At 47.8% G+C, this 27,462-nt stretch overlaps 1 protein-coding gene across 4 annotated transcripts in view; it reads left to right on the top strand.

Annotated features, from left to right (window-relative positions):
- The first annotated feature begins 2,630 nt into the window (after window positions 1-2,630).
- INPPL1 (inositol polyphosphate phosphatase like 1) overlaps window positions 2,631-27,462 on the top strand; it is a 35,604-nt gene continuing 10,772 nt past the window's right edge. For 2 of the 4 annotated variants that reach the window (XM_020967698.2, XM_020967695.2), the window contains exons 1-20: window positions 2,631-2,741; window positions 3,697-4,093; window positions 8,016-8,079; window positions 8,429-8,573; window positions 8,759-8,897; window positions 9,268-9,414; window positions 12,030-12,123; window positions 12,283-12,372; window positions 12,585-12,683; window positions 12,886-13,036; window positions 15,319-15,425; window positions 17,019-17,121; window positions 17,621-17,817; window positions 21,508-21,625; window positions 23,458-23,554; window positions 23,700-23,838; window positions 24,660-24,759; window positions 25,044-25,132; window positions 26,709-26,790; window positions 26,924-27,013. In XM_020967698.2, coding sequence (XP_020823357.1) covers window positions 3,873-4,093; window positions 8,016-8,079; window positions 8,429-8,573; window positions 8,759-8,897; window positions 9,268-9,414; window positions 12,030-12,123; window positions 12,283-12,372; window positions 12,585-12,683; window positions 12,886-13,036; window positions 15,319-15,425; window positions 17,019-17,121; window positions 17,621-17,817; window positions 21,508-21,625; window positions 23,458-23,554; window positions 23,700-23,838; window positions 24,660-24,759; window positions 25,044-25,132; window positions 26,709-26,790; window positions 26,924-27,013 — 2,272 coding nt within the window. In that variant the 5' untranslated portion in view covers window positions 2,631-2,741; window positions 3,697-3,872. The remainder of the gene's footprint in view (window positions 2,742-3,696; window positions 4,094-8,015; window positions 8,080-8,428; window positions 8,574-8,758; window positions 8,898-9,267; window positions 9,415-12,029; window positions 12,124-12,282; window positions 12,373-12,584; window positions 12,684-12,885; window positions 13,037-15,318; window positions 15,426-17,018; window positions 17,122-17,620; window positions 17,818-21,507; window positions 21,626-23,457; window positions 23,555-23,699; window positions 23,839-24,659; window positions 24,760-25,043; window positions 25,133-26,708; window positions 26,791-26,923; window positions 27,014-27,462) is intronic. The other 2 variants (XM_020967697.2, XM_020967699.2) reach the window with 2 other exon arrangements.

The raw sequence follows: 27,462 nt of genomic DNA, 5'->3' as shown, positions 1-27,462 counted from the left end.
TTTTGGCCAAAGGGAAGGGGGGAGAGTCTAAAAGAAACTCACACTCTGGCCAAGAAAGGAGAGGCATGTATGAGCCATGCCATGAGAGGCCAGCTGGGCCAGGAGGAGATGAATTAAGGGACAACTGAGTGCTTAGGTTGGTGAGCTTGGGGGTTAAGGTGAAAAACCCAACAATTTGTTAGCAATGATGGAGGATAGACAAAGAATGGCATTTCTATCCCAGCAGTTTAGTTCCTTGAGGGAACCTATCAGGGAAGTGCATACTACATGTCTTTGAGAAACTCCCAACAGGGCAAGGAGCTTAAGCAGATAAAGCAATAGATCTTGTTTAGCCATTGTCTATTACAAGCAGAAAAAAGGAGAGGGAAGCCAAGAATGTAGAAGGAGAAAATGCCAACACATGCTTAGATCATGGCCTTGGTGGTGGACACATAACAAAAGGGAAGAAGAAAAAACTAAGATTTAGCCTTTGTCTGGAATCTTGGGACAGTTGTCTTATCTGGATGTCTGTACCAGAGGACCTTTGAGGTCCCAGGACAGTTTTGCCATTCACTCAAGAGTGGTGGCTTTCTTGGGATGATGCAGGAGTTCACACCCACAAATCTAGCAGCTGTGGGAGTCATCAGAAGGACCTGGTAGGGGCCCTTAGATTGAGCTGATGGAGTGAACAAGTGCAATTTCCTGAATGCAGAAAAGGAGGTGTTACACTCCCCAGATGTCTGTAACAAGGAAATGATCACTGGTTAATCAGTATGGGTCCAGTTTTCATATAATATATATGGGTTGCTTGAGATGTACAATTGTTAGAAAAGTCCTTGTATCAGTCTCTGGATCTGAGTTTCTGGTTGGCATAACCTAGGTCCTTGGTTAAGGGTCTTCAAACAGAAAGTAGAGTCCAGTTACAGATCAAACTACTTAGAGGGCTCACAATGAACCTCACTCACCTCACTGCCTGATTTTTTGTCTAGCCACAACTAAATATATCCAGGCTTAGCCTCAAAGCCTTGGGTCTCCTCCATCCTAGAGCAGACACCAGCACTTATGTCTACTTTCCCTCCTCCAACAGAATAAAGGAAGCTTTTGGCTTATAACCTCTATGAGCTCTTTGGTTTTATTTTATTTTATTTTATTTTTCAGAGTTGATAGTTGGTATAAAGCTTTTGCTATAAGTTCTGTGGCTCTTTGGTCAGAGTTGACAGTTGGTGTAATAACCTCTGTGGCTCTTTGGTTTATTTTATTTTTCAGAGTTAACAGTTGGTGTACAACCTCTCTGAGCTTCTTGGTATTTTCAGAGGTAACAGTTGGTGCATAATCTCTGTGGCTCTTTCATAATTTATTTTCAGAGTTTGACAGGTTATGTCTTGATATCTACCATATTAGAAATTAAAACATTTAAAAAATGTTTTCTAATTTAGTTAAAAGTCACATCCATTACATGTTGACACAAGTAACATTTTAATGAAAAATGTTTTCCAGAAAATTAGAAGATTTAATGTTTTGCATATTTTTGCAAATCTTTTAATGTCTGACTTAATAGGAGACAGCTGGATTTCCATCTTGTACAATCAGTTTGTTGAAGTATGTGAAGAAAATTCGGTCTCACGAAGACAATGTGGTTGGAAAAGGGAGGAGTATTTTAGTAGTAGTATCTTAGTATTGTGAAAATAATTTTGACCTCAAGGACTCCTTGAAAAAGTCTCAGGGTTCTCTAACCACGCTTAGAAAAACACTTAGTCCAATTCCATGACTTAATATATGAGGAAACTAAGAGGGAGGAAGTCATACAAGAAGTAAGAAGCAGCGCTTAGGATTTGAACCTAGGAAACCAGGTTTCCTGCCTTCCTAAGCATCTCCGGCTCCTAAGCCTTCCCCCAGTTAAGGATCTATAGTCTGGGTCCTGAGGTGCTGCCCTAATACTCAGTTTCCTAATTTCCAAGTGAAAATCCTTTGAAAACAAAGTGGTTGTTCCTGGAGGTGGAGAGGGGTAGGGCGGGGTGGGGGAGAGTGGGTAGGAGGCTGTAAGTATAAAAGTAGGACAGGATTTAATAAGTTATGCAGCTGTCCCCTCTAACTCTAGGGCACACAAAGGTGTGTCGGGAGCGGGGTGGGGAGGAGATAGGGGGGGTGGCTCCACAACTCCCTGCTTTTATCCAGTGCTAGGAGACGTCCTGGGGGCCGGGCCAGGAAGTTACCACCTCAAGGACTGGGCCTCAGGCAATACATTTTTGGCCAGGATCTGCCCGCAACTGCTCTGGCCCAGTGTCTTGGAGCCAGAAAATAGACTTGAACGGACTGGGAGTGGGGGGTTGGGGACAAAGGAAGCGAAGATGGAGAAGACAGGATGGGAGCGTTGGGGAGGGCTAAAGAAGGTAGGAGGGAGACAAGGGGCGACGGAGGGAGTGAGGGAAGGATGGGATGAGTAAGACGGCAGAAAAGGGGAGAGCGGAGATGGGGAAGTGGGAGGGATGGAGTAAGAAGGGGAGTATGGAGAAGGAGGAATAGCTGGTATGAGAAAGCTTGGTTTCCCGGGCTCTGGGCTGAATCTACAAGGAGGCGGGAGGGAAGCAGGAGGCGGGGAGAGGCAGAGCAGAGGGGCGGGTCGGAAGGCTGCGGGTCTGGGACCTGGGGCGGAGGAGGGCTGGCTGACGGGGCTGAGGGGTGGTTGACCATCTTAAGTCGGCTGGCAGCCCTGGCCTGGCCCTACGTTCCCGGGGGAAGAGGGTGTCTGAGTGTGTTCCCAGGTGGGCTAAGCGCTCTCTGCGCCCAGGCGAGCCCTCCTAGGGAGAGTGGGGTTGGTTTTATGAGACTTCTTGCCTTTTTCGGGAAGAGGAAGGAGTTTCCCTTAACTGTGCCCGCGAGACTGGGGCCCCTTTCCCAGGCCCGGGAGAGGCCTCGGGGGCTCCGGGTGGCGGCGGAAGAGAACTTGGAAAGTGTGGGGAGGGAGTGGGGGAGGGAAGAGACTCCGCTTTCTGCCGGGCTCTGCGAATCCCGAGACGAAGCTGCTCTGGGGCTTATTGGTGGTGGTGTGTTTCTCGGGGAAGTGTTTGGGGGATTCAGGGTTGCATCCCTAGGGATGTCAGGGGCTGGTGGCCAGATTTCTGTGTTTGGGTTAACGCTAAAGGGTGTTTGGTGCTTGAGTGATTTTGGAGGGTCTTGGGATGTACCGGAGGCTCCGGGATGTGTTGGGAAAGTCCAGGAACAGTGTTTAGGGGTTCCCCTCAGTAGGGGAACCCGCAGAGGGGTTGGGGCAGAAAATTGGTAGAGGGTTGGGGAGGAACTTCAGGGATGTGTTGGGGGTAATTCGTGGGGGCTTTGGAGAACTCCGAACGGTAGTCGCGGGGACCAGTGTTTGTGTGAATTCTCGGGAATGTTTGTTTTAGGGGGCCTACTGGGCAGAATTTGGGGATCCTGGGGGTCCTCTGGAGAGTTTTGGGGATCCCCAAAGGTGTCTTTTGGGCGGTCTTTGAATAATATTTGGAAGTCATGGGGCAGTGCTCCGTGGATCTTGGGGGGGTTTCGGGATCTTAGGTGCGGGGGCTGCGAGTGTATTTGAGGGGAGCCCCGGGGGTTCTTTGGTCGGAGGGGGCGGGGACACCCGCAGCTCCTCCTTCTCGTCCCGTCCAGTCCCCTCCCCCTCGCGGCTCCTCGTTCCCCTCCCCCCTCGGCCTCTGAACAAACTTTTCTTTCTCCTCCAAGTTGCAGACTAAAGCCAGGGAGAGGAAGGAGCTGAGCGGGAGCCTCCGGAGTCGCCGCTGACCCCGACGCGGAGCCAGGAGTCCCGGCTCCCCTTCCTCCGCCCGAGGCCCTCGGCCATGGCGCCTCCTCTCCGGCCTCGGTGACCGCTCTGCCGGGCCCGGCCGGCCACGGGGCCCATGGCGTGCGGGGGCCCGAGCCCCGGGGGGCCCGGCGGGGGCGGGGGCGGCGGGGCGGGGCTGGGGCCCGGGGCCGCCCTGGGCAGCCCAGCCCCCGCCTGGTACCACCGCGACCTAAGCCGCGCCGCGGCCGAGGAGCTCCTGGCCCGGGCGGGCCGGGACGGCAGCTTCCTGGTGCGAGACAGCGAGAGCGTGCCCGGAGCCTTCGCCCTCTGCGTGCTGTGAGTCGGGGCCAGCGCCCGGGGAAAGGGGTCACGGGGAGGGGACCTGTCCGACGGCTGGGAGGGTGGGGGAGCCCCAGGTCGGGGCCTGGAGGACCTCAGGGACTCGGAGTTGTGTTGCGAGCATTGAGGGGAGGGTCAGTGAGTGAGCTGGCAGTCGGGGTGTCTGAGACATTCTGTGCTTTGCTCTGTAGGGCTGAGGGCAGCAGCACCTGGGTATGAAAAGAAGGCCAGGGGTGCGGGATATGTGGAATCTAGTTGCTGTGGAGTGTTTTATTCTCCTGGAGGTGGTAGACTTAGGTTGTAATGGGACTGTGGGACAGCCCCGAGATTCTCTGTGGGGTAGGGTGGGTGCTTAGAGCTGTGTAAAGAAAGGCAAGCAAGTAGGTGCAGAGTGTGATCCTTTGATAGTTCAGTGTGTTCGTGTTTATATGGGGATCCAGAAAGAGAGTGTATGTGTGTTTTACACATTGGAGTCTCAGAGTATGCGAGTGTCACAAGTATGAGAGGGGTACCAGGAGCAAGTTTGTGCCTGTTGGTTGGGGAGATAATAACACATGGGTGGTCCTGGTATCTGGAATGCCTCTAGGTCCATTAATTCTGCCGATGTTAGTCATTTCATACTCTCCTGGGTTCACTGAGCTGGGCCTGACTCTAGGGTGTCCCTCCCTGTCTTCTCTTACAAGGACCCAGCAGCTGCTTGGACACAATCCCAGCCCCCCAAGTTCTTGGTGAAGCCATACTCCCGTTGCCCTTCCTCCTCCTTCCTCTTCCCTCTGTGTGTGGTATAAGGCAACCCTGGATAGAATTTGGTTTATTTATAATGGGGAGAGAGTGTTGTAAGAATGTAAAAGTCACAGGATCTCAGAATTGGAGGGTATTTGAGAGTGTGTGCTTGTATGTGTATATAGGGCTGTATATATTTAATGATGTGAGTTAGGGTGTAAGGACGAGTTCCTGTGTGTATGTGAGTGAATAAGAGTGTGAATGTGTACCACAGGGTACGGGAGAATATTTGTGATCCTGAGCATGAATTTTTCATATCCTCGTGTGCTTGTATGTGAGGGAGATCCTGGGGGGTTCACCAAGGCCCACAGATGGGAAAGATGTGAGTGGGGAGAACCAAGCAAAAAGGGTTTTTTTCCACCTTGAGGTCTTGGTTTTTGGGGAGAGGGGTGCCTCCAATCTACCTCTTTTGTTGTCTCCCCTGGGACCTGTTATATTTAGGATGATGGTCAGGCTCTGAATCCCAGGCTTGGTGGGGCCCCCTTGGTCTTTGGATTTAGAGTTCTGGGTTTCTGGGCTGGGCTTTGGGTTAATGTGGGCACCATTCCTAAGGCTGTCATCCTTCGGTTTGACTCTGAGTATGTCTTCCACGTAATAGTTTGGGGAATCTGAGGAAGTTGGCTGAGTTCTTCCCCACTTCCTCCCCCCAGCCTCAGCTTTAATCTCTGAGGAGCCTCCATGGAGGTCTGAAAGGCCTGGTCTTTCCTTGTCTCATCTGTTTCCCTTCATTCCCGTGCCTTGAATATCAGTCTTGAACTGAGTGTTTTCCTTGGGTCCCTGTGGTAAACTCTATTTTTTTTTAAACCTTGTCTTACCTCTGCTCCAGTGCCTGATTTCCTGTCTCCTTCCCACTTTCACCCTGCACTGCCCCATCTATTCCCTAGTTTATTTTCCCATCTGTTTCTTTTTCCATTTTTCTCCCATCCTTATTTCTTTTCCTCTTTCTCTCCCATATATGCACATATACACATTGTCCCCTAGTTCATACTCCTACTTCATTCCTCTATCTCTTCCCTCTCCCCTATAAACTCTTAATCATTCTGTGTCTCCCCCCATCATTTCCCCCTTCTTCTGCTGCCTGTTACCTCTTGCTGAGGAGGGTAGGGTGGGGCTTAGTGTGGGCATGAGGACCTGGGACCTTACTGGACCAGCTGTCTCAATAGCATGGGTCCTGGGAGGGAAGGGCTTTAAGGCTCTACTGTTTCCACCCCCTCTCCAATATGCACAAGTAGAGAGTAAGAATGGGGGGGTATATTTATCCCCCTCTTGAGGAGGTTCTTTCCCCTGCAAGATCCCTGATTGTTGGGGCTTAGGGGTTGGCTGGCCAGCTGCTGATGGGGAGTGGGGGACAGCTGTGATGGGGTGGAACAGCCGACCTGTTGTCGGCCAGGACCAAGGAACCAGAGGGGCCCTGAGACTGCCTCAGTGTAACTTTGTCTGCATGGAGACTTCAGTCTCCTCGTTCCTATCCTGAAATGGAGCCTGACATGTCTGGGATTATCTGCTTTGCCTGTGTCCTGAGCAAAAAAAAAGGGGGGCCTAACTGATAGTTCTCTAATCTTTTTGACATAGATACCTTCAGTCTTGGTGTGGTACAGAGGTCAGTGGACTGGGAATTCAGAAACCTGAGTGTGAGGCTTTTCGCATGTCCTTGGACCAATCCCCTAGCTTCTCTGAGTTTAAATTTCCTCATCTGTAAAATGGGAATAATTGTACTAGTTACCTTCACAGGGTTTTGGTGAGGAAAGCACTTTGTAAACTCTAAAGTTTATCTGTGTTATAGGAATGAGAACCGTTATGTTTGTTGTGACTGAGTTTCCAGACCCACTTTCACACATACAGCCACCCGCACAGACACATAATCCATGCATGCATGGCCATAAGAGGACTCATAGACATACAGGCATTGACTAGTCATTCATGTATATCAGTGTACCCAGGAATATTGATATATGTGTACACACACACACGCGCACACACACACACACACACACACACACAAGATAGAAACACAGCCAGATGTGCCATTTACTCATTCTAAAGACCCTTAGTAGAGGATACCGAGGATGTATATAGGTGACTTCCTGGGGCCATTGGTATCTGGCAAACAGGGTTGTCAATGCCCTTTACCCACAATCTCTCAGGTGATTTTGGCTGGGGAGGGAGGGGCTCTGGATTTAGAGAAGGCAGGGGTAGAGGTGTGTGGGGGTGATGGTGCTGAGTTTTAATCCCAGCTCTGCTGCTCTGTTTGCAACCCTATTGGGCAAGTCACATCTACTCTCTGGGTCCCATTTTCTTCACTGGTAAGATAAAGGGATTGGGCAAGTTGATCTCTTCTAACTTGGAATTCTGTGATCTGTGGCAGAGGAACCACTTACTTCCCCCCTCCCCCTTCAACCCTCCCCCCCATAATCATTGAGTCCAGATCTGACTCTTGATGCTGCCAGCAAGAGGCACTGGGATGACAGCTGTCCTTTCCTTCTGCTCAGCTGTTGTCCTGTGTCTGTCAGTGCCTACCCAGCACCTTCTGCCCCTGTCAGTCCCACCTCCCCCAGCCCTAGCTAGCCCCTACCCTTCCAGACAAAGGTCTGGTTCCACCTCACACCCACCCCGTCTGGACAGGGTTAAATGAACACACCTACCTCTGCCACGTAGGCACAGACACACAAAGGCAGTATGTATATGTTTATGTGTATATACATGTATACATGCACACATACACATATATGTATATACATATATACATATACACACCTAGGTATGTGTATGTGTATGTCTATATACACACGGTGCTCTTTCCTGGGATTGTTCTGAAGCTTACGTGGTTGGGGCTGGGCATGTGAGGAGAGTAAGGTGATGGTAGCAGAGTGTTTAGACAGCTGGGAAGCTGACAAAGGCCCTGCCTGTTGCCTGGGGCAGCACAAACAGGGCATGCTGCCTGTACCTAGCCTGAACTCCTCCCTACTCTGCCAACATCTAAGGGGCTGAGTTGGAAGTTTACTCTGGTTTTTCTGTGTGTGTGTGTGTGTGTGTGTGTGTGTGTGTTTGGGGGTGGGGTGGGGGTGGTGGCAGCTGGGGATTGGGTGTACCAGTGCAGACTGGAGGCCTGATTCTTTACCCTGTTCATCCCCCACAGGTATCAGAAACATGTTCATACCTATCGAATCCTACCTGATGGAGAGGACTTCCTGGCAGTGCAGGTGGGAGATTCTGGCCAATTTTTTCCTTCACCAGCATTGTCTTTGATTCACATCTGCCTCAGACAAGCTTGTGTGGCTTTGTGTGAATCACTTAACCTTTCTGTGCATCTGTTTCCTCATCGATAAAGTGAGGGGGTTGGACTCATGATCTTTGAGGTCCCTTTGGGCTCTCAATCTGTGATCTAGATGCCCTCTGTGGTTTCTTCCAGCTCAGAAGTGCTCTGATAATTCCTTCAACAAATATTTATTAAGAGCCTGCTATTTGCTAGGCACATAGCCCTCTCTTTCTCACTTGCCTGGCCCTCTTTTCCAGGACTGACTCCTCTTCCACCCTTTACTTTTCCCACAGTCATCCCAGGGCATTCCTGTGCGCCGGTTTCAGACACTGGGTGAGCTTATCGACCTCTATGCACAACCCAACCAGGGTCTGGTTTGTGCCCTATTGCTGCCTGTGGAGCGGGAGGCTGAGGTCCCTGATGAACGAGATTACTCAGGTGGGTCTTGGCCCCTAAATTCGTGCCCATGGTTTCTGTTTGAGTTACCACTGCCCTTCATACTTCCCTGCCCCCACATGCGCCACCCTTTAGGGTGATAGTGTAGGGGTAGAGGCTAGAGGGGCTGGATTAGAGGTGGGAATTAGGCCAGTGTCTCTACTGATAGCTCTGTTGGTTTTTTTCAGATGGGGAAGATGAGAAGCCCCCACTGCCTCCTCGATCAGGCTCTACCAGCTTCTCTGCCGGCAGTAGCATTAGCAGTGTGGTTAGGCCCAGCAGTCCCCCGCCAAGCCTAGAGTCCCCCACTACTCCTGCCACAGAGAGGTAAGCCCCATCTCTTTCCTTAAAAAAGCCATCTCACTTCACAGAGAAGTAAACTCCTCCCGCCTCACTCCAAACACATAGATGTGAGCTGGCCTCAGTCCATGGAAATATCAGATTCCCTTACCATTCACAGAAAGATAGCTCCCTGTCTCTAGCCCTGTCCCCCTTCCCTCCTGCTCCCCTACACAGAGGTGAGACTTCCCTAGGAGGCTGGCCTGGCCTGAACTTGCCTTGACCCTAACTACTCCAAGCCATTGACATAAGCACTCCCCACCTTTGCCATCAGGGATCCCAGGGAGCAGAAGGAGGGTGGGGGTCATAGCTGAGGAAATATTAGGGCCCCCCCTGAACTTCCTTCTGCCCTCTGCAGTGCTCCCAATGGATTGAGTACTGTCACAGTCTCCCATGAGTACCTGAAAGGCAGCTATGGGCTGGACCTGGAGGCTGTTCGGGGAGGGGCCAGCAGCCTTCCCCACCTAACCCGAACTCTGGTCACTTCCTGCCGAAGGCTACACAGGTAACCTCTCACCTCTGACTTCCCAAGCCTGTCTGGTCTCTTGTAACCATTTCCTCATCTGTACTGTATCATACTTTCTGCCACAGTCCAGAGGGTAATTAAAAGAGCTGTCCTGGGGACTGGGGACTGGCGATTGGACTAATTATACTGGGTGTGAGACAGCAGGACCAGGAAGAGCAATGGATGAGTGTCAAGGCAGATTTAAACTTGACCTGAGCCCTGCCTCCCCATCATCTGTTTTTGTTTTTGAATCCAGCAAACCTTTATTAAGCACTTCTTACTTTCAAAGCAAGTGCTATGGATATGAAGACAAAAGGCAAAGTGACTTTCCCCTCAGGATACAATCTCTATACAAGAAAGTAAATGCAAGGTGTAGACAAAGTAATTTTTGAGGGGAAGGGGGCAAGAGTACAGATAATAGAGATGTCTAGGTCTGTGCTGATGAATGTTGGCTGGGGGAGTGCAATGTATATATAGTACAAGTTTAAAATTTCTAGACAATCTACAAAAGGTAAATTAAGCCCCAGTTTCTGTAGGTGCAAATGTTCACACTGAAAATTTAACCATTGGCTGTCCAGCATACCTTCAAGGAATGTTCAGAAAGGTTTCTCAGAGAAGTTGACATAGGAGCTATGGTCTGAAGGAAGCTAATGATTCTCTGATTCCCATTAGGTTGGGAGCTCCTTGAGGGCAGGCACTGTTTTTTGCCTCTTTTTGTATCCCCAGCACTTAGCATGGTACCTGGCACATAGTAAACACTTAATAAATGTTTTTGTTTTTGTTTTCTTTGAGGATAAAGGGAAAAGAGAGAGCATTCTAGACACACCTCTCAGGCATCTTCACTTGGATGTCCAAATAGAACTTCTTATTTTTTCCCTCAGGCTCCTCTCTCCTTCAAACTTGCTGATTTCTGTTGAGGTCATTATCATTGCACTTCTTATCACTCATGTTCACAAGCCCCAAAGTCATCTTTGACTCTTCCTCCTCCCTCACCCCCCCATGTCTAATTAGTTGCCAGATGTTCTTGTGGATTCTACTTCTCCAGCAACTTTCATACTCATCCCCTTCTCTCCATGCACATTTGCACATAGCCTCAAACCTAGTTTAAACCCTTATCGTCTGTCACCTGGGGCTATTTCAATAACCTTCTAATGGACCTCCTGCTCCCTTGACAAATTGATAGCCCTGAAAAACCTAGGTCTGACCACGTGATCCCCCCCCTCCCATTTGGCATCTTTACTAGCTTTTTATTGCCTCCAGAATAAAATACAAAATTCTCAGCCTGTTATTTATAACCCTTCATAATCTGGCTCCCACCCACTTTTCCAGTCTTATTTCACGTTCTTCTCCTTCATATGTTCTCTGTCCTAATCAAAGTAGCCTCCCTACTGTCAGCTATTCCTGACAGTCCAGCATTTTCTGTCCTGCGCAAATGGTCCATCACATGTGGAATGCCTTCCTTCCTTATCTGTACTTTTTGAAGCCCCTAGCTCTTTTCGAGGCTTATTTGAAGGGATACTTCTTTTTATAAGCCTTTAGTGACTCTCCCATTTACCAGTTCTTCACCCCTAATTAGTTTGTATATATTTTGTCGGTTTCTTGTATCTAATTATCTGTTAGCAGATCTGTATTCTCTCTTCTTCCCCCTCCCCCAGTAAAATGCAAAGTCCTTGAGGGTAGAGTCTGATTCATTTTTTGTTTTTTCATTTTGTTTTGATCTTGATTTCTCCCCCCCCCGTCCCACTTAATAGTATTTTTTTTCCAATTCCATGTAAAGATAGTTTTCAACATTCACTTTTATAAGATTTTGAGTTACAAATTTTTTTTCTCCCCTACCTCCCCAAGATGGCAAGCAATCTGATATAGGCTATACATTTGCAATCATATTAAACATATTTCTACGTTAGTCATGTTGTGAAAGAAGAATCAGAACCAAAGGAGAAAATCATGGGAAAGAAAAAACAACAACAACAAAAAGAGAAAATAGTGTGCGCCGATCTGCATTCAGACTCCATAGTTCTTTGTGTGGAGAGTATTTTCCATCATGAGTCTTTTGGAATTGTCTTAGTTGATCTTGATTTCACAGCTAACAGAGGACTTGGGACATAATAGGCACTTCAAGAAAGCTTGTTGAACTTCAGGCAAAACTTCGTAACAATTAGTCTCTTTAAGTGGAATGAACTACTTTAGGAGGTAGTGAGCTCCTCATTATTGGAGGTCTTCAAGCCAAGATTGGGTAACTGCTTGTCAGGGATGTCATAGAGGGGCTTTCTATTCAGGTATGTGGTGGACTATTTCCATTGCAGGGATTTCTCTTCAAGCAATAAGGCCAGACTTGGAGTCAGGAAGACCTGGGTTCAAATTCTGCCTCAGATGTTAACTAGCTATGTGACCCTGGGCAAATTAGTTAACCTAGTTGGGCCTTGACTTCATCAGCTGTAATGTGAAGGAGTTGAACTCGGTGACCTCTATGGTGCCCTCCACCTTTAAATCCATGCTTTTATAATGAGATCCCCTTTGTGGGCCCTTCTGGCTCAGAGAATCTATGACTGTTATCTTAATTCTTTCAATAAACTTTTTTCTCTTTTCTCCCTATCTCTTACCCCTGGGCTCAGTGAGGTAGACAAAGTACTGTCTGGCCTCGAGATTCTTTCTAAGGTGTTTGACCAGCAGAGTTCACCAATGGTGACCCGGCTTCTTCAGCAACAGGTGGGTCTAGGGCTGGGGAGGGGAAGCTCTCTTTTTTCCTGGAGGAAAGGTGCTGGTATTAGACCTGGAGGCCTGGGTAGGGTTGAGGAAGGTATGAGTCCTGGGGCCCTGGGGAGGTGAGAATGGATTTGGACCTTCATTCCTCTCTTCTACCTGCAGAGCTCCACCCAGACAGGGGAACAAGAGCTGGAGAATCTCGTTCTTAAGCTGTCGGTGCTAAAAGACTTCCTATCTGGGATCCAGAGGAAGGTGATCTGGCTTCCTTGCCCTTAGCTTGACCTTTAACTCAACCCCTGACCTCAAATCTTAATCCCATCTGTGACCAGTAACCTGATCCGAGAGTCCATTGACTCTTGTTCCCAGATTTATAACTTACCCTTTACATCTGACTTCAGAACTACAACTTTGATCCTGACTCCCACCTTGATCCTGACCTTGACCCACAGGCTCTCTTTCCACAGGCCTTGAAAGCCCTACAAGATATGAGCTCTACCGCTCCCCCAACTCCACTCCAACCATCCACCCGTAAAGCTAAGAGCATTCCTGTACAGGCCTTTGAGGTAGGGACCGAAGTGAAAGGAAAGATTGGGAGGATGGTCCTGTCCTCCTTGGGGTGGTCTTAGGGGGCTCCTAAGTCTGTTAAGGTGATAGAGGTCCCGGTCATGTTGTTGGCATTTAAATATGGGGAGGGTGTCTCTCAATATGGGAAGTCTACAACCTAGGTATACAGCGTACCTTCAGCCTTGACCTGACTGGTTGCAGGTAAAACTGGATGTGACTCTGAGTGACCTTACCAAGATTGGGAAGTCTCAGAAGTTCACGTTGAGTGTTGATGTGGAAGGTGGACGGCTTGTATTGCTCCGAAGGCAGCGGGACTCCCAGGAGGACTGGACCACATTCACACATGACCGAAGTGAGTTCTAGGGAGAGGGAGAGAGGGTAGAAAGAGGCAGGGAGGGGGCAGGAGAATCTCAGGAAGACATGGCCGGTGCAATTCAGCCTACCTGGACCAGCTGGAAACTGAGCATTCTGCTAGGGAAGGACAAAGTCTAGTCAGAGGAATGACTCAAATAAAATCTGTTATATTCAATATAACTGACCTCCCTGGCTTCCTTTAAGTTCCAACTGAAATTTCATACTTTATAGACAGCCTTTCCCAACTCCTCTTAATTCTAGTGCCTTTCCTTTGTTAATTATTTCCTATTTGTCCTGTATATAGCTTTTTAATGTATTTGTTTGCATGTTATCTCCCCCCCATTAGGCTGTGAGCTCCTTGAGGACAGGGACTGTCTTTTGCTTCTTTTTGTATCTCCAGTGCTTAGCACAATGCCTGGTACATAGTAGGTTAATAAATGTTTATTATTGATTAATTAAGTAGCTTAATAAGTGTTTATTGATTGATATTACATGATAAATGCACCAGGGGAGTACAGACAAAGCATTAGAACTTGGCTTTAAAGTTTGGGTAAGAATTCAGCTTGTGAAGAAGGGGAGGAAGACTATTTTAAGCACAGAGACCAGTGAAGAAAGGTGTAGATATGAGGTGAGCACAAGGGGAGTTCTTGAGCAAAGTCCAGTCTAGTTTGGTTGGAGTAATGTGAAATAAGATTGAAAAAGATTTTTGAAGGCATCGCGTACCCCACCAGAGAGTTTCAATTTTGCTGAAGTATTTTGAGTGGAGGACTGAAATGCATAGATTTTTTTGTATAAAAAGGATTATTTTAGTAGTCTGGGAAAGATTCTTATAGAGACAGTCTAAGGCTTAGAGTCTGAGAGATCTAGGTTCAGATCCTATCTCTGACACTTACTAGCTTAGTGGTCCTAGGCAAGTCATTTAACTTCTATATGGCTCTGGTTTTAGTCTGTTAGCTCATAGAAGGGTTTCATAGGATCATTAGTTAGACTTCAGAGGCCTTCTCATCCAATCACTGCTTTTACAGATGAAGAATCTGGAGCCTGAGGAGATTAAGTAACTTGTCCAAGGTGACACAGATAGTAGATAGCAGAGATAGGTCCTCTGACTTCAGCACTAAGCCATTTGTCCACTGGACCACACTGCTTTAGCTTTTGTAATCTGCATTGATGGAATGATTTTCCTACATTGATGAGAAATCACATCTTTAATCCGTGAAAGATGGATTGGAGCAGGAGAGATTAAGGCCAGGAAGGCCTATCAGGATGCTATCTTGGTGGTCTAGGCTGGCGGTAGTAAGGATTTATATTAAGGCAGAGAGGAGTGATTGAAGACCCATTTCAGAAATGGAATCCATAGGATTTGTAGGTTAACTAGTTGGATATGAGAGGGGAGGAGGAGAAGGAGTCCCAGGTAACCCAAGGCTATGAACAGGGAACACCAGCTGAACAGTAGGATATAGTGAAGTCAAAAGGAGAAGCGAGTTGTTGTTGTTGTTGTTTTGTTTGAGGTTTTTTCAATTTGTTTTTTTGTCATTTTGGTGAGGCAGTCAGGGTTAAGTGACTTGCCCAGGGTCACACAGCTAGCAAGCGTAAAGTGTCTGAGGCTGGATTTGCACTCAGGTCCTCCTGACTCCCGAGGCCAGAGCTCTATCCACTGTGCCAGCTAGCTGCCCCCAGAAGCAAGTTTAAAGGGAAACATGGTTATAAGTTTTGTTTTGGATACAGTGAGTTTGAGGTATTAGTGGGGCAGTCTAGCTCAGGGGTCAGCAAGCTATGGCATGAGGGCTGAATCTAGCTCGGTGCCTGTTTTTGTGCAGGTCCTCAGGGTGTAGCTTGTCAGCTTTTGGCCTAGCGGATGGTTTGAGGCACAGGAGAGAGCTCAAGGCTACAGATAAAGTATCAGAAGGCATCTCCCTAGGGTGGGAGTTATAGCCAGGGCATAGACTGAGACTGACAAGGAGGAGAATGTTATTTACCCCATGCCTGCGGCAAAATGAACCTGTGGGTGACCGTGAGGCTGGAGAATCCCAGGGTGCCTGTTCACGAACCTGGATTCCAGGGCGCGGAACATAGAATAGTCACAGAGTGGGGGACCGTGTTCTCCCATGTCCAGCAGTGAGCCTGAGACGGGATGACACGGGCTGGGGCGAGCGTTTGGGTGGGGGGAGTGGGGAGGGGGTAGACAGTAGAGGTTGTTGTGCCTGGCAAACAGGGCACAGTAGTCTTTGGGTACGTATGTGTGACTTGGCCTTTTCTCTTGGATCTCCTCCCCACTCTTAGTCCGACAGCTCATCAAGTCCCAGAGGGTCCAGAATAAGTTGGGCATTGTATTTGAGAAGGAGAAGGAGAGGACCCAGCGGAAGGACTTTATTTTTGTCAGTGCCAGGGTAAGCTATAGGGGATTGGAACGGGGTGGGGGCCTGTCTGGAATGTGTAACAGGGAGGAAAGTGATGATGGAATCAGAAAGGTTGGATTGTGGGGCCAGGGCTTGGGATCCAGCTTGGCTGGTATTATTTTGGTGCCTGCTACAAAGGAGTAGAAAAAGCTAGGGAAAAAAAGAAAAAGCTAGACCATTACCTGAGGCCCTAAAGATCATTTAGTCCAACCCCCTAATTTTATAGAGGATGAAACTAGGACTCGGGGGAAGTAAACTCAAGTCTTCAGACTTTTTCTTTTCTACACAATACTCGTTTCTTAGACTAAAAGGATCTATAGGTTTAAGGAGACAAAAGAGATCAAGTCCAGGGAAGTTAGCTAAGTCGGGAAGAACCAGACAGAATTCGTACGTTGCTATGATTTTAAAAAAAAAATCTGTCCCTTGGTGGCCAGCCTTCAGGGAATGAGCCTTTCTGCTCTTATGAAGCAGTTGGTAGTATAGTGGATAGTGGATAGAGTGCTGAGCCTGGAGTCAGGAAGATCTGAGTTCAAATCAAGCCTCAGACACTTACTAGCTGTGTGCCATGGGCAAATCACATCACTCCTGCCATCCTGAGTTCCCTCAACTGTAAAAGGGGAGATAATAAAAGCATGTACCTATTAGGATTATTGTGAGGATCAACGAAACAATATTTGTGAAGTGCCTGGCACTTAGTAGGTGCTTAATAAATGCTTGTTCCCTCCCTACCCCTCATTCCATTATGTAAAATTTAAAAATCACTTTCATAGACCCCCTAGAATTGAGGAAGACCTCAGAGATCTAATCTCAGCCGTATCCAAATGGCATCCCTCTATCTTTCTATGAGATCTTAGGACTCTAAAGTCACTCATGAGGGTTTATCCAGCTTTTTAGGTAGCCCATTCGTTCGACTTTTGGTCAGCTCATGTTATTGGGGAGTTTTTCCGTGGGTGAAGCTAATTTTTACTCCTCTGAAGTTTCTGCCCATTGCCTCTAGTTCTGCTTTTCTGGGCCAGGCAGATCAGGATTACATGAAGCCATGAATATACATGCTCCCTTCAGACTTCTTGTCTTTAAATATCCCCCAGTTATTTTGGCTGATCCTTGGAGGATTGGGAGATTAAGTATTATTGTCCTTATTTTTTGGTATAGAAAGAAACAAATCTCAGTGGGGAGAAGGAATTACCCCTGAGTCACTCAGCCAGTAAGTTCTAGAATCAGTATTGTGAGCCTCTTTTGATTCTGAGCCCAGGGATCTCACCACCACATCATCTTGTCCCTTAAGGTGGTGATGAGCAGATAGAGTCCAGGGTCTGGCAGGTCACTTAACCAGCAGGAGTAGCATTGGCAGGCCCTTATCCCAAGGTAGAAGATGCTGGCTCCCTGGGTATTTCTTACACTCCTTGCTGAGTATGTGAGAGACGGACAGCCTTTTAGGTAGATGGGTGGGATTGTGAGGCCAGTTCCTATTTAAGGCTAGAACCAAAGGAGCCTGGGGAGACAGAGTTCTGTTTTGTCCAGTGGTTAGGTGGCAAGATCAGCAGCCTCTCCCTGGCTCACTGGTCCCCTTTTCTGCTTCCTCAGAAGAGGGAGGCATTCTGCCAGCTGCTGCAACTGATGAAGAATAAACACTCCAACCAGGATGAGCCAGATATGATCTCCATCTTCATTGGCACTTGGAATATGGGTCTGTCTTTCTTGGGGACTTGCAGAGAGCATGTTACAGCGAGACTTCCAATGGACAGGGGAGGAGGGAGGGCTAGGAGTTATGGGGAACTGTGGGGGTGATGCAGATGGAGCTAAGCTAGGGATAAGGGCCTTCTGGATACTAGGGACCAGAGTTGGGAAGGCCTGGGATCCTCAGAAAAAAGGCTGGCATGGCATAATGGAAGGATTGCTACAGTTGAGTCAGGACAGGCCTGGATTTGAATCTTGGCTTTGTCACAGAAGCTGCAGGTACTAGCTATGGAACCCAAGACATTTAACCTCAGTGTTCTCATCCATAAACCAGAGATGATTAAGATTTTACTACTGACATTGCAGAGTTGTAAGAAAAGCACTTTGTAAGCCTGGTATGGTAGTTGGAGTTGCCATTATTGTTTTCTGCATTGTTGTTGTTATTCGAGAGGTCCATGGGCTAACGGAGCAGGGCCTCTTCTGATGCCTTGTCCCCTGCCCTCCCCTAGGCAGCGTGCCACCCCCCAAAAATATAACGTCGTGGTTCACCTCGAAAGGCCTGGGGAAGACCCTGGATGAAGTCACTGTGACCATCCCCCATGACATCTATGTGTTTGGGACCCAGGAGAATTCGGTGGGCGACCGGGAGTGGCTGGACCTCCTTCGAGGTGGCCTCAAGGATCTCACCGATCTCGACTACCGCCCGGTGAGGAAGGGAGAGGGGTTCACAGCAAGGTCACCTCCCTGGGCAGGGGCGCCGTGGGGGAATTAGGTCTTTCCTCTCTTTGTCTCAGTCTGGCTCTTTTTTCTTCTTCTGTGGGCCCCAAGGCTCCTCTCATTCAGCCAGTGCTTAAGATATGGAGCATAGTGCTTGGTGTTGGGGGAGATACAGAACTGAGAGAAGCCACTGTTCCTGCCCTCAGAGAGCTTCCAGTTTAGCAGACTTGGCTACTTGCTGGAGCCTGAGGCTCCTAGATCTTCCCCTTGACTCAGCCTCCCCCCGGACCCCTGAAGAACGAGTGGTGGAGGGCAGCCTCATGGCTCCCCCTCTCTACTACAAGCACAGAAGGCCAGCCTTGGAGCTTCTGAGGGTTTTTGTTGAGAGGACAGAGAAACTGACAGTGATTCTGCTAAATGAATAACTCTGGACACTGGGGTCCAGAGCAGGGGAGGAGATAACCCTAATGCCCTCAGCTCCCATCTCAAGTGTTTTGTCTTCTGTCCTGTAGCCACCTTTTAGGGAAGATTTTGGCGGGCTGGAGTTCATCCAGAGTAGAGCAGCCAGGATGGAGAGAGGTCTGGGGATAACAGCAGAAAGATTAGTTGAAGAAGCTGGAAGTATTTCACCTAGAGAAGAGAATGGGAGGTGGAAAGGAAGCAGGCTAGCTTGGGGAAGAGGGATTGTATTTATTCAGCTTGATCACAGGGTTAGAGCTATAGAGGACCTCAGAGAACTGGTCCAGCCTTGTCATTTTACAGATAAAGAGAAATCATGAGACCCACATCAGGGAAACCACTTGTTTAAAGTCACATAGGTGGTTAGTGGCAGTCAGGACTCGAACCCAGGGCTCCTGATTCCAAATCCAGTGATCTTTCTCTTATGCTATGGAAACCACAACTAATACTGATAGGCAGTTAGGTTGGGCCTGGAGTTAGGAAGATCTGAGTGAAAATCCTGCTTGAAAACACTGTGAGCCCGTGGGTAAATCTTTAACTGCTCTCCGCCTCAGTTTCCTCAATTGTATTATGGGGGGTAGTAACAGCATTTACCTCCCAGGATTATTGTGAGGATCAAATGAGATAATATTTATAAAGTACCTGGCATATAGTAGGCGCATGATAAATTCTTATTTCCTTCTTCCTTAATAGGTCACATCGATATAGGTTTTATGATTATAAGAGCACTTGTAAATGCATTCTTTAATAAGTCATCACAATACCCCTGTGGGGATTGGTTGTATTTTCCCCATTGAAGCGATTTGCTTACAGTAACATAGCTAGAAAGCATCAGACCTGGTTTCAAGTCCAGGATTTGTTCTGTTTCCCCCCCCTCCCCCCCAACACACACATATGCAGGTGGGGTAGCAGTTAACAGAGAGGCAAATTTCTTTTTTTTTTTTTTCCTTTTGACTAGGCAGTGGGGTTAAGTGACTTGCCCAGGGTCACACAGCTAGTAAGTATTATGTGTCTGAGGCCAGATTTGAACTCAGGTCCTCCTGCATCCAGGGCTAGTGCTCTAGCCACTGCGCCACCTAGCTGCCCCCAGAGAGGCAAATTTTAAGTCTGTATAAAGAACTTTTGGACACAGAGCTGTCCCACAATTCAGTGGTGCCTTATTAGAGAATGAGCTTCCCCTCACTTGAGGTATCTCAGGAAAAGCTGAATGATTTCATGGCAGGGGTGCTGACTGGGTGGGAGGTTAGATAGGCAACTGGATAAGATTAACCCCTTCATTTTATAGAGGTAGAAACCAAAGCCTAGAGAAAGCCCAGGGTCATATTCTGTTTTTATCTTCACTTCCCTGTAGTATCTGACACTGTTGGCTACTCCCACCTTCTGGGGTACCCTGGCCTCCCTGGGTCTCAGAAACTGAGGGATGCTTTCAAAGATCAGCCCTTGATTAGAATTAGACCTAACTGAAGCTTTTGCCCCTCGAATTTTGTGGGTGGCCTCCCCTTCCCCCAACCTTCTGTCAGGAAGCATAAAGAAGAAAGGAAGGAAACAGTCATGTATTAAGCCCCTACTATGTGCCAGCCACTGTGCTAAGAATTTTACATTTATTATTTTAATTGATCCTCAGAACAACCCTGGGAGGTAGGTGCTTTTATTGAGTCAGGTTAATTGGCTTGCCCAGGGTCACACTGCAAGTAAAAGTCTGAAGCAGGATTTGAGCTTGAGTTTAGGACCAATGCGCTGTCCACTCTACCCTGTGGCTGCCTCAGAATCCCTCCTGTCTCCTTTCTTCAATTAAGATGGAGACAGTATGCGCTAAGTGAATTTTAGTGAACTCACAGAAGTTCCAGGAAGGCTCCTTGGAGATGGTTCATACTTAGTAACTAGGTGACCCTGGGCAAGTCACTTAACCTCTCTTGGCCTCAGTGTCTTTACCTGTAAAATAGGGCTAAATAATAGCAGTTACCTACTAGGGCTTTTGTGAGGATAAGAAGATTTAAGGTGCTTTGCACTTGGAGAACTATGTAAATATTGGCTATTATTATTATCATTGTGAAATGTAACTCAAAGAAAGATACAGGTAGGAACTATTGAATGTTGGAGCTAAGAGATAGCAAATCTAACTATGCTGGGCTTGACGGAGGAAGAAGCTAAGCTCCAGAAGGGGGAAGGACTTTGCAAGGTCTCACAGGCCATGGAAGAGCTGGGTCTGTGATACCTGTGCTTTGGGATTTCCACTTCGCCATGTAGCCCTGGCTTGGTGAGCAGAGTCCATCATCTGGGGAGTCTGGGTCAGTGTTACCGGGGTCCAGAGTCTGACCCTTTGTGCCAAACATAGGGAGAAGGAACGAAAGCCCAACCCATGAGGAAGAAGAATGATGTAAGTTCACAGCCATAGTGACAGAGTTGTAACAAGTGTTCTGAGCTGGGAGCTGGGAAACCTGGGTGCCAGCTCTGGCTCTGCAACCATGAGCAAGTCTCTCCCTTTTCTGGGCCTCAGTTTCCCCCTCTGAACAAGAGGACTTGGACTTAGATGGTCTCTAAGGCCCCCTCCAGCTCTGAGTTTGTATGTTCTGTGTTCTAGGACCCCTTCTAGTTCTGATGTTTTGTGTCCCAAAGTCCCTTTCAGTTTTTGACATTCGATGCCCTAAGGTGCTTCTGCCCTTGACTCTCAAGTGCTGTGTTGTGTGGTAGAAAACTTAGATCCTGGAGTTGGTCAGGGAAAGTTTTCTAGAAAGAGCTGGGACTCAGATTGAGTCTTCAGAGATGGGGAGTTTCATCCAAATGGACAGGGAAAAGAGTGTAAGCCAAGAGGAGAACAATCCCGATATGGATGTATATTGTGAGGTGGGGGAGATAAGGAAGGTGAGGAGATTGGGGGTGACTGGAAAAGAACATTTGGCACAGGGGAGGCAGGCAGGGAATTGGACTTTGTGAAGCAGCTATGTCCCTAGCTATTTCCCTGGGTTTTCTGCCTTTTAAATAAAGTAAAGATGTGAAAAAGGGTTGGGGTAAGGTCATAGGGGAATGTTGCCACCATTTTTCATCTTCCTGCTCTCAGTCTACACAGTAAAAAAAAAAAAGGGCTAAGCTACCTCCCGTGAGCTTGTGGGACACTGACCTTGGGCTCTCCCAGACTTTGCTTCCCTAAGGGTGGTAAGGATGAAGGAGGCCCCTGGTTCAAGGCTGCCTGGTGACTCATGCCTCTCTTCCATGTCCCCAGATTGCCATGCAGTCTCTGTGGAACATCAAGGTGGCTGTGCTTGTGAAGCCAGAACATGAGAATCGCATTAGCCACGTCAGCACATCCAGTGTGAAGACGGGCATTGCCAACACCCTGGGTAAGGGACTGCTGGGCCAAGATTAGGGAAAAAAGCCCTGAATTTAGAGTTAGGACCTGGGTTGGAACTCTGGCTTTGCTCTTTATTTGTTGAGTGATCTTGAGCAGGTGACTTCTCTTTGGGATTCAACTTCCTTATCTGGGAAAGGAGGGAGGGCCCTTTGAACTCCAAAGCAAAGATCCTGAGAGCTCCCCCTAAGGCCTATGTGAACATGACGGCCCTAGCAAGGCTGGACCTTTGGATTTCTAACCCCATCCATTCCAATCCACTCCAAGCCTCCCTACCTCTGCCCTCTGCAACAAGGCCCAGCCCATTGAACCTTGCTTTTTGTCTGTCTTCCTTTTGCTGTCCCAGCAGAGCCCAGGAATCAAAAAATCAAAAGTGACTTGGGGAGGGGAGGGGGACCAAAGCTTGATCTGAATATTAGAAGCTAGTGATTGAGAAAAAGGTGGGGATAGCTCACCGTTGGGGTACCTGTACTCTTCTGTATTCCTGGATTTACTGGGATGATCCAGCAGGGGTGAGGAGGGAGCCTGGCTCATTCTCTTCCTGTTGCCAGGCAAGTATAGCAGACAGAACCTTGGACTGGGTGTTACTGCACCTAGACTTTCATCACTGGCAGAGGCAGGATTTGCTGTGTGACCTCAGCCGGTTCACTCACTCTCTCTGAGCTTCAGGTTCCTTTTCTGTATAATAAAGGGATGGAGAGAGAACAATCTATTCAGGTTTCTTTAGCTCTCCAGTTCTAGGTCAGAGAACCATAGGATTAGAGCTGGAAGGGACCTCAAAATCATCTGTTCCAGGGTCTTTTAACTTTTTATGTGTCATTGTTCCTTTTGTTAGTCTGATAAAGCCTATGAACCCATGCTCAGAGTATTTTTGTTTTTATAATTCGTGATTGGAGGAAATGCTACATTTCAGTTAGAGATGAGTGAAAATAAATGTGCAGTTTTTTCCATATTCAGTTCAGACTCCTGGGTTAAGAACCCCTGATCTAGGGCAACCTCTTCATTTCATGGAGGAGGAAACAGATCTAGAGAGGATGAATGACTTGACCAAGCTAGTAATTAGCAGAGCCAGGATTTGAACTCAGGCTCTTTCACTTAAAATCCACTTTTTTTTTCTTTTTTCTTACACCATGCTCCTGATCTTTTACCATTGTACTTGAGCCACAGGAGTCTCTCCTAGCTTTGATGGCTGAGGTCTTGGACTCTCTAGTCAGAGAAAAACCCTGGCAACCACTGGTCACAGGGAGATAGGGTTCTAATTGATGTGTCTGTTGTTGTGTCCTGGTAAATTGAGGCACAGGGGGAAGTGTGGTGTTGGTGGACCAGGATGGCTGCAGGCAAATTTTTTGGGGGGAGGAGGGGGGCAAGGTATTTGGGGTTAAGTGACTTGCCCAGGGTCACACAGCTAGTCAGTGTCAAATGTCTGGTCTAAGGTTAGACTTGAACTCAGGTCCTCCTGACTCCAAGACTGGTGCTCTGTCCACTGTGCCACCTAACTGCCCCCTGGAGGCACATTTTTTTTACCTCCCTACTTTTGAGGATTCATCTGGCTGATTCATCTGTCTACCCTAGGTTAGGGATCATTCTTCCTCATTTGATCCTTTGCTATAAAAGGAGTGGGCTAGACAAAGTTATCTCTGTCATCTAGTAGAGTCAGCAGATTCATTTCATTTCCTCCTTGAGTATGAAAATGTGGCAGAGTGGGGTCAGGGAATGCAAAGTGGGCTTGGGAGAGGGACAACTCTTGGAACCTTATGGGGTTTTCCTTGTCATAGCATGACCCTGCCATGTTTTCATCCTGGGACCTCAAATCTTCCCCAACAGGTAACAAGGGGGCAGTTGGCGTCTCTTTCATGTTCAACGGCACCTCGTTTGGCTTTGTCAATTGTCACCTCACCTCTGGCAATGAGAAGACTGCCCGGTAAGGAACTAGGGCTGGGGACTGGCCCTGTCAGAGATCATTGTCTTCCCCTGGATTGCCTCTTGTCTGTCTCTGAGTGAACCCTCAGTTACTGCTCTCTTCCAGAAACTCTCTAGCCCCCTTCTTTCATTCCCCCTCTCTGCAGGAGGAATCAGAATTACCTGGATATCCTTCGGCTGCTGTCCCTGGGTGACCGACAGCTCAGCGCATTTGACATGTCTCTGCGCTTCACCCATCTCTTCTGGTTTGGAGACCTCAACTACCGGCTGGACATGGATATTCAGGTTTGGGGGGGGAGGCAGATATAGGCAGGGATGAACAATCCATTTAATTATGTGCACTCCATATTTCTTAAAAGTACCTGCTTTTAATGAATGTAGAATAGGTGGATGTGGATGACCAGGATAGAGGATAGATCTATAGATATCATAGATGTTGAAGGGAGTTGGGGAATAGATTGCTAGATGGAGCTGGAAGAAGGCTTACTTAATATATAGTCTGTGGAATGTCATTGCTGTGAACATAGAATGGCAGAGTTGGAAGGAACCTTAGAACAGAATGTTAGAGAGACTCGAGAACCCTAGAACAAAGAACTTCAAAGCTGGAAGGGACCTTAGGACCGAACACCAGAGCTGGGAGGTACCTCACCTCTACCTCCTGGCTTCCTTCAAGACTCGGCTCCAATCCTTCTCCTGCAGGAGACCTTTCCCAGTCTGCCTCATTGTGCGTACCTTCCCTCTGAGATCACCTTCCATTTACACTGTATATACCTTGGATGTACATAGCTTTTTGCGTGTTGCCTCCCCCATCAGAATCCCCAACAAGAACGTTTTTGCACTTCTTAGCCCAGTGGCTGGCCCATAGCAGGCATTTCATAAATGCTTGTTGAGTGTTAGATCAGAGAACGTTGGAGCTGGATGTGACCTTAGGACTTAGAATGGAGGGGGAAATGGACGTGAACAGCTGTATATTGGGGTTGGGGTAACTGGGTAAAAATTTGAGGGCCTGGGGTTACTAATGGAGTTAGTTACTTCTTGGGAGAGGGAAGGTAGATGGAGGAGAAATTTGCACCTGCCTCTTACTTCCCTCCTCCCTTTCATCCCAGGAGATTCTCAATTATATCAGCCGAAAGGAGTTTGAACCCCTTCTTCGGGTGGATCAGCTCAACCTTGAGCGTGAGAAGCACAAGGTCTTCCTGAGATTCAGTGAGTGTGTGTGTGTGTGCGCGCGTGTGCGCATGCATGCATGCATGTATACAGAGATAGACGGGGGGGCAAGGGGGAGAGAGACGATGAAGAAGGATGTGTTTTTCTTCTGGGAGGTGCTGGATTAATGAGGGAAAGTCAAGGCAAAAAGACCCAAGGAGATCTCCTGAGATAGGGTTTTTCTGGTTTTGTTTTTGTTTTGTTTTTGGTGGTGGGAGGTCTTTTGGGCTCTAGTTCCCTGAGAACTTGTTTTGGGATCCCTGACCCTCTGTCCTCCATGCCAGGTGAGGAAGAGATCTCTTTTCCCCCCACATACCGCTATGAGCGTGGCTCCCGGGACACCTATGCCTGGCACAAACAGAAACCAACTGGGGTGAGTAGGGAGGAATTGGAAGGTGGGGGTGGTAGGGCAATGGCTGATTTTGCTCTGTGGTCTTGAAGAAGCCATAGAATAATAAATGCTCGAGTTATAGAACTTAGAATTCTAGAATTTTGCAACTTAGAGGCTTAGCATCTTAAAGCACTTGGTATTTTGCATTGGTTGTCCCAAGACCCTCAGAGCTAATGAGGGCCTTAGAAAATTTCTCTGGGCTGGTCCTTAGTCCTGGTATTCAAAAGCCTTTACAACCTCCTTGGTGTGGGAGCTGTAGACCTTGCTTAGAAAGAGGCCATTTAATTTTCCTGGGCCTCAGTTTTCCCATCCTTCAAATGGTACAAACACCCCCTGCTCTATGAGCCCCGTAATGCATTGAGTGAATAGATACAAAAGGGTTCACTGTACACATATGAGGAATTGTTAGTGTTATAAGAACCCCCCAGGGGATGAGTTGTGATAGAACTAGTTGCCACCTTCAGCCCGGGACTGAATCCAACTTTCCAGATACTGTCCTGGGATTGTCACCTCATTGGTGGTCTGAGATCTTCAGAATGCCAACAAGGGGATTTAACCCTCTCTGCCCTTAATGGGAGAGGCTGCTGGGGCTCAGTCTTGTTAATTCACTCCCACCAGCCCCAGCTCCTTCCCTGTGGCACAGCCAACTATCACTACCCTTAGTCACTTCGAGTAAGGGCTAGTTTTAGCAAGAGTTTACTAGCAATGAGGGATAGAGTGAAATTATCCAGAATATATAATTTAGAGGGAGTTACGGAAATATTGAGCCTGGGGCCAGGGAATCTTGTCAAAGACCTTTTTTGGTTGGATCATACTGTCCAGTCCAAGCTTAGGTGGCTAAAAAAAACCAAACCAACCACACCCCATTCTTCAGCCAGGGTTCTGGGCTTCCCTCCATGAGGAGTTGGCCACCTTGCTTTCCCAGGGTGACCCACAAAGTATGCTTCCCCTCACTCAGCTCTGGCCTAGCTGGCAGTGAATTGGCAACAGGAAGATGAGGAGGGTTCATATTCCAACTCAGTCAGTGACTCACTGTGTGATCATGGGCAAGTTCTTTTCCTTTATCTCGAAAATGAGGGGTTTGGACCATATGACCTCTTAACTCCTTGTCAGCTTTAACTGGCTGTGGTTTTGAGACTAGATAATCTTTGAGGCTCCGTTCTTTTTCTAACATGCTATGGTCTGACCTCCTATTCCAACACTCTGTTCTAAGGCATTTCTATATTCTATATTACTTTATATTTAATTAGAGGCACTGTTGAAAAGTGGATAGAGGGTATAGTGCTTGGTGTGTAGAAAGGGCTTAATAAATGTTTGATGAGTGACTGACTGACTACCCCAGTTCCACACAACCCTGTTCTCTCATGTTTCCCTATATGCCTGACAAAGCAATCCATTCTCTGGACAATTGTATAGTGACAGACACATGCAGTTCTTGCCAGCGGTGAAATGACAGGGCCATTCCTATACCTGGACTCCTTCTTTCCTCCCCCGTGTCAGCTCCTGATGCTTGCCCCTCTCTCCAGGCACCACCTTCTAATCCTCATTCCATCTGCAGGTCCGGACCAATGTACCCTCTTGGTGTGATCGCATCCTCTGGAAATCTTATCCTGAGACCCATATCAATTGCAATTCTTATGGTAAGAGCTGAGGTTCCATGATGGAGGTGACTGGTGGGGAGTAGTGCATCCTAGCCTTGGCACAGTGGGGTAGAAGGAAAAGGTGGCAGGGTTTTTGTCTCCTCAGTCCTCTTGCTGCTTGCTAATCCCCCAGGTTGCACAGATGACATCGTCACTAGTGACCACTCCCCAGTGTTTGGAGCTTTTGAAGTTGGGGTTACCTCCCAGTTTGTCTCCAAGAAAGGTGAGAGAGTGAATGATTCTGTCTCTGTGTGTGTGTGTGTGTGTGTGTGTGTGTGTGTACACACACATACACATCCCTTGGGCATTCGTGGGAATCCTTGGCCTCTTCCCTGATAGAATCTCTTTTAGACTCTATTCTCTTTCTTAAGCCCCAGGTTCTGTTTCTCTTCTTTTGAGACTTCAGTTCCAGGTCCTCTCTTGTTCTGGTTTTTTGTTTCTGCTCTATTGGAGTATTTGGTGGGGGGAGAGGGGGGCAGGGTGCACCAGGTCCTCATCTCTCAGAACCACTTGTTACCCTTGGGTTCTAGACTCTCCTTCCAGGGATTTAAATTCTAGCTTCTCTATTTTTTAAAATCTCAGTTTTTGAGTTATTTCAGTTATTCTCTGATTTCAGTTCCTAAGTTTTCCTCCCAAGGATCTAAATTCTAGGTTCTGCCTTTCTGTTTTGGG

The sequence above is a fragment of the Phascolarctos cinereus genome, unplaced genomic scaffold (assembly GCF_003287225.1).
Source record: "Phascolarctos cinereus isolate Bilbo 61053 unplaced genomic scaffold, phaCin_HiC Scaffold_726;HRSCAF=1367, whole genome shotgun sequence".
Taxonomy (NCBI): domain Eukaryota; kingdom Metazoa; phylum Chordata; class Mammalia; order Diprotodontia; family Phascolarctidae; genus Phascolarctos; species Phascolarctos cinereus.
Note: the sequence above shows the minus strand (reverse complement) of the source record. Positions and strands in the feature narration are given on the sequence as shown.